The following is a 6,054-nucleotide window of genomic DNA, read 5'->3' on the forward strand; positions in this document are numbered from 1 at the left end:
TTATCCATTTGTACTGATAAGGTGGCTGAACAGATGTTTGAAAAAGACTTATCTGATGTCCCGAATGTCCTTCAACGGCGAGACTTTATCCGACCACGTGTCTCTATTACGGGGAAAATGAAGCAACCCCGCCGATCATTAAATGTGTCTGTAGGGTTGGATCGTGATGACGCCGCCCAGTCCAAATATTTCCCTCTTTATTCCAGACGAATGCAAGGACTGTCCTGCCATGTTTCCCTCTCACTGTGTGCGTGTTACATTGGATGTGTGCAATGAATGTCGGGGAACTCGGCACAGAAGTGCAACTAATAACGAGAAGTGGACAGAGTGTGTATACTGTATCGTGGAAATCTGTCACTCTAACTTATCCCGGAAAGGTATTATTGTATCTCAGGAAGGATGGACCAGGGCATTTCTTGACAAACACACCATTCAGCGACCACAACAAATACACGAAGGAACGCCGGTTAGAAAAATGTTTGCACGACCGCTGACGGCGCATTTCCGAAAGCATAATATCAGTGAACACGTTTAACTTTGCGCTGAGCACAGCCTCACCATTTTAACAATCAAACTGATGGGAGAGAGCGCAGCAATCTTCAGATGCTCCCTGAATTTCCTCTGGGTCACACTGTAAATAAAGGTGTTTGTGCAGCAGCTGAAAAGCTGAATCACTGACCCCGCTTTCTGCGCCCGCCACAGTCGGAAAGCCGTTTCCAGGTCCATGTAAGGGAACCTCAGGAAAATGAGGACGACGGTGGTTGTCGCCCAGCACATGAGGAAACTCGCCGACAGGGTGAAGAGCAGGACGATGGACTGTCTCCTGCTCCTCATTTCCGGATCCTGCTGCTTCTCGCCGTTTTTCTGTCCCCTGAGCCCTCTACGGACTCGACTGGCCACCAGGATCTGTCTGACGGTCAGAATGTTGAGGAACAAAATGAGGAAAAAAGGGACCAGCGGATTTAACAGACGGTCCACCCAGTAAAACCACTCAAACCCAGGCTGCTTGTGAAGACCCCATTTGAGAGTGCAATGAGTCGAATACGGATCTGCACGGTCCATGTGCAGGAAGTAGTTAGGGACGTTCTTTAAACAGTACGCGACGCATATTGTCCCAATAACCCATCCGGCAACTCTTGGATTACAGTACTTTCTCTGAATCTTAGAACAGCAAATGGCCACAAAGCGATCGAAAGTGAACGCGACAGTCAGCCACACGGAACAATCTAAAGACACGTAACACAAGACGTAGTGGACTAAACAGAACGGAACTGATGGCCGAAGCCAGTCTACTTGGTACGTTTCAACGATCTGGTAGAACACAACTTCGATGATCACCACCGCTAGATCGGCCACGGCCATCGCCACTAGATACCGAGTGATACCTTTGGAGAGACCACACTTTCCTCGGCTGAGTATCACGATCGCTATCAGGTTGGCTGGCGAAAAGAAAACAAGAGTTGAATTATGACATCTGTCACTTCAAGTAAAACCGCGTTTCCCAAGGTCATTCTGACACTACAGTTACCTTTGTATTGATCGTATTAATCTGAACTTCTATATATGTACAATGTATGGGGTGAAATACGACTTTCGAAAATGCACGACACACCATTTTTAGTTTGAAATTCCTGCTCTAGAAATTTGGCGGAATATGGATGAATTTACCACTCAGTGAACACTCTCAATCTATTCTCATAAGGCATGCCCCCCAATCCAGGCAACATCCTTATCAATCTCCTCTGCGCTTTTTCTATATTTTTCACATGCTTTCTGTGGTGAGGTGACCAAAATTAAGCACAGTACTCAACGTTGGGTCTGACCATGGTCCTGTATAGCTGTAACATTAACTCTCGGCTCTTCAACTCAATCCCACGGTTGATGAAGTCCAATGCACAGTATTCCTTCTTAACCACAATGTCACATCTGCGCAGCAGCTTTGAGTGTCCACTGGACTCGGACCATAAGATCCCTCTGATCCTCGACACTAACAAAGGTCTCGTCATTAATACTACACCGTGCCAACATATATGACCTACCAGAATGAACCACCTCACACTTATCTGGGTTGATCTACATCTACGTTACTCGAAACATTTAAGGTAATAAATAATACGTATTTGTTGTCCGCGTAGCAGTCATCATCGTGGAAATGTGGGTAAAGGGACAACTATTCCACCCTCTCCCCAACATTCTAAACCGAAAGAAATTCCAAACGAGTCGATACTGCAGATGCTGTAAATCCAGGTTTATACAAACAAAATGCATCTCAGGCAGCACCTATGGAAGGTAATAAAGTGGCGACGGTTTTCGAGAAGGAAATCCATCAACCTTGCACATCTGCCTAATGCACGACCCCATAAGCACCATCAGAGTTGTCTCTGAACTGCTTCTTCAGTTTAGGGACATGTATAATATACTCAAGAAACTCGGAGAGGCAGCATCTCTGAAACCGGAGAGAAAGATTTATGTTTCCGGACCGGTACGTCTGTATTGGTTCGAGGTTCACACTCGCCTATTATATCTTTTATCCCCGTCGATTATGGCTTGATATCGCCAGAGAGGGAAGGCTTACCAGGGACGCCGATGACTGCAATAACAGGGTAACATATTTCCACCACTCTATCCATCCGATATTTCTCTTCCGCGGCTTGGATACTTATAACTTTATAGATTTGCGGGAGATATCCGGCTGTAACGGCTTATTCACAATAGTTCCAATCGAATAACGTAGACCTAAACGAGAAATGAAGCGCTACAAAACACAACGAAACGTCTGTGATGAATATTAGCGAAAGAAAAATTGCTCCCTTTAATTGCAAGGCTTTTAACTTTCGGTAGGCGTTGATAGTTCGAGTAAAGCAAAGCGATTGAAAGGTCTATTTTTATAGCACATTCGGTTAGACGATGTTGAAACCAACTTGCATAACTTCAGGTGTTAATGATCGTGACATCACTACTAATTCAGAGTTCTTTGCCTTCGAGACTTGGATCCCCAGTGGAGAGGCAAAAATAGTAATGATGCCACTTTCGTTCAGAGTTTGGGGCTCCTTTCAAGTACAAGTGTTGACAATCCTATTCATTCATTCTGTCAAAGTAGCTGTCCGAACAGTGCGAGTATCTCAATCGGACCAGCACGTTCCAACTATAATGATTTCTAGTGGAAAGCCTCACTAATATCAATCTCCCCTTTGTCATTCTGACGCCACTGGCTCTGATGAAATACCTTCGGGAGCTGATGTCAGGACCACACCGGGTCACAGGGACCTTAGAAACATAGGGTCATTGAATACTACAGGTCAGAGAAAGACATTTCGGATTATCTGGGCCGTGCCAAATTATCAGGTTGTCTCGTCCTATCGACCGACAATTAGCGAATAGTCGCCAAGCTCCACGTATCCATGAGCCAATCGAGGTTTCTCTAACGTTCTTAAATCCGTCCTGAATCGAGCCGCTGTGCTATCAGCCGGTTTAAATATATCTGAGTGAATATCTTCCGAATGTTCTACGTATTTAAATACATCACCCTTCACACTTAACACACGACCGCTCCTTCTAGTCTCACCCAACCTCAGTGGAAAATGACTGCTTACATTTAACGCAACGTAGCCCTACATAATTCTTCATCATATCTCCCCTCTTTGGGAATAAGGTCCAAAACTGTCCAACAGTTGCCTATAACGCAAGTGATCAAGTCTCGGGATTATCCTTGGACGTTTTCTCTGAACTCTTTCAATTTTTTTGACATCGTCCTGGGCTACGTGAGCAGAACTGTACCAATACCTAAATTCAGATCTTTGCAGCGTCCAGCATATCGGCAGAGAGGATCTGACGGTTTCTGCTCTCTCGTTTATGATCAATTCATTCAGTTTGTAACCTTACAGGTGTTCGGCGATTTTCGCATCGACCATGCAATAAAACATGTCAAACATGGTTTTATATGGACACAAGCGAGAAGGTAATTGACAATAATTTCCAGAGGTCTGGAGTTTTAAGCAAGGATGTAATGCTGCGGATTTATAAGGCACGGCTGTGACCGTGGCCTGAGTATTGTGAATATTGTGTAATTTGGGAGCCATAAGTGAGAAAGGATATTCCACCGGGTGATTCGGTCCAGAGGAGTTTCTAGTGAATAAAGCGGAGTGAATGCGTTTGAAGTCTCTGAGCCTGTACTTGTCAGAGGTTAAAGTAGTGAAGTTGGAGAGATAGGATCTGGAGAGGTTGCTTCGTTTGGACTTGGGGTCTAGGACCAGGGGACACAGCCTCTAAATCGTAGTCCGCACCTCTAGAACAGAGTAGGAGAGTAATACCTTTAGCCAGAGGGTCGTTAAGCTTTGAAAAAGATTGCCCAGACGGTTGTGGAAAGCAAGACTTTCGGTATGTTTAATGCCGCAATTGATGGGTTCTTAATTTGTAAGAAGGTCAAGGGTTATGGGAAAAAAATTCCGGAGATGGGATTGAGAGAGGGAGTAAATTAGCCACGATGGATTGGCCCAAAAATCTTATTTAGGCTCCTTCGGCTTTTCGCATCAAAAAGAAACAGATGTACTCGCATGTGGGAGCGTATTTGGATTCCAGTCTTCACAGACAACAGGTGGTGGGTTGCGGGTGGGGCTGTTGGAGGTTGAAATTACCAAAGGCTATCCATAGCCCTCTATATTTCTAAGCTGCACGTTCCTATCCAGGAATCTCTTAAATGACCCTATCGTATCCGCTTCCACCATCGTCGCCGGTAGCACATTCCACGCACTTACCACTCCCTTCGTAAAAAGTTTACCCCTGTACCTACTTCCAAGCACCTTAAAACTGTGCCCCCTTGTGTTAGCCATTTAAGCCCATAGGAATTTAAAAAAGCCTCTGACTATCCAAACGATCTATGCCTCTCATCATCTTGTACACCTCTATCAGGTCACCTCCCTTGCTCCAAAGAGAAAAGGCCAAGTTCACTCAACCTATTCTCAAAGATGATACTGCATCATCCAGGCAGCATTAAGTATATGTTTTTTTTAATGCATGAAGTAATGCATTGAATATGGATTAAGTTCAAGAATAGAAAACAGAGTTCAAGGTAGATAGAGGACCGATGCAAAATGACGCTCTAGATATTGTAATGAAAGAGGCCGAGGTGGCAGAGGAACAGAATGCGTATTTTATATCATTATTCACAGTGGAAGACGTCTGCATCGTCAGGAGTAAAGTGCGAACACTTCGGAACGGTTATCATCGTCAGGAGCCAATTGACGGTTGGTAGTTACCGCATTAGAGGACACGTGGTTTGCTGAAGTTCTTCGTTTGAAGGGCACTGGGGGAGCCAGATGAGACCTGTAAAATGATCGATTCATTAATTTTATTAAACACATTCTTGATCTCAGTTAAAATAAATAAGGAATATTCGATTATTATCTGCAAGTTCTCAGAGCAGAAGCCTAATTCCAAAACTGGCTGTCTATCAATTGCACGAAAATCCTGCTTCTTTTCACTGAAATAAAATCAACAATTCAGACACGAAATTCGATTAACTTTGACTTCATACGCAGAAAGCGTCAGTGTTGTTAAACGTAAAATCTGGTAACGTTTTCAGTTCCCCGTCTGCGTTATTGTAAAGATTTAATTCAGCTATTTAAAGAAGCGATTTGTGAACATTTCACAACAACATAAGAACATGGGATTATGCGATACAAGAGTGGAATTAGGTAACTGGAGGTCGAGTCTTCCCGCCTTTCCATTATGGCTGATTTTTTCTCCATCTCAACATCATTTTCTTGCCTTCTCCCTACAGTATTTCACGTCCTCGCTAATCAAAAGTTTATCAACCGCCCATTTAAACATACCCAACCTCCTGCCCTCCACAGTGTCCGTAGCAACGAATTCCACAGTTTTACTACCTAATATCTTAAGCAATACGTCCTCATCTCTGTCCAAAGGAAGGTACGCCAAATCTGAAGCTGTTCCCTCCGGCCCTAGATTTCCGAACCATCGGAAACATCCTCTCCACAGCAATTAATTCCACACATTCAGCACACTCCGGCTAAAGAGCTTCTTCCTCATCGTTCT

General features: G+C 44.2%; 1 protein-coding gene across 1 annotated transcript; it reads right to left on the bottom strand.

The window, feature by feature from the left end:
* Positions 1-531: 531 nt before the first annotated feature.
* Positions 532-2,630, bottom strand: LOC140721441 (probable G-protein coupled receptor 139). Its single transcript, XM_073036262.1, has 2 exons — positions 2,576-2,630; positions 532-1,439 (listed from the first exon to the last, which is right to left on the bottom strand). Exons 1-2 carry the CDS (start codon positions 2,628-2,630, stop codon positions 532-534), a joined length of 963 nt encoding a protein of 320 aa, XP_072892363.1.
* Positions 2,631-6,054: the final 3,424 nt, after the last annotated feature.

This window comes from Hemitrygon akajei, unplaced genomic scaffold (genome assembly GCF_048418815.1).
Source record: "Hemitrygon akajei unplaced genomic scaffold, sHemAka1.3 Scf000055, whole genome shotgun sequence".
Taxonomy (NCBI): Eukaryota; Metazoa; Chordata; class Chondrichthyes; order Myliobatiformes; family Dasyatidae; genus Hemitrygon; species Hemitrygon akajei.

Bases quoted from the DNA above. Each gene is read 5' to 3' on its own strand.
- LOC140721441 (XM_073036262.1), bottom strand. From the start codon at position 2,630: ATGGATAGAGTGGTGGAAATATGTTACCCTGTTATTGCAGTCATCGGC. The intron at 1,440-2,575 runs GTAAGCCTTCCC...TCTTTTCGCCAG, and splicing joins TGCAGTCATCGGCGTCCCTG to CCAACCTGATAGCGATCGTG.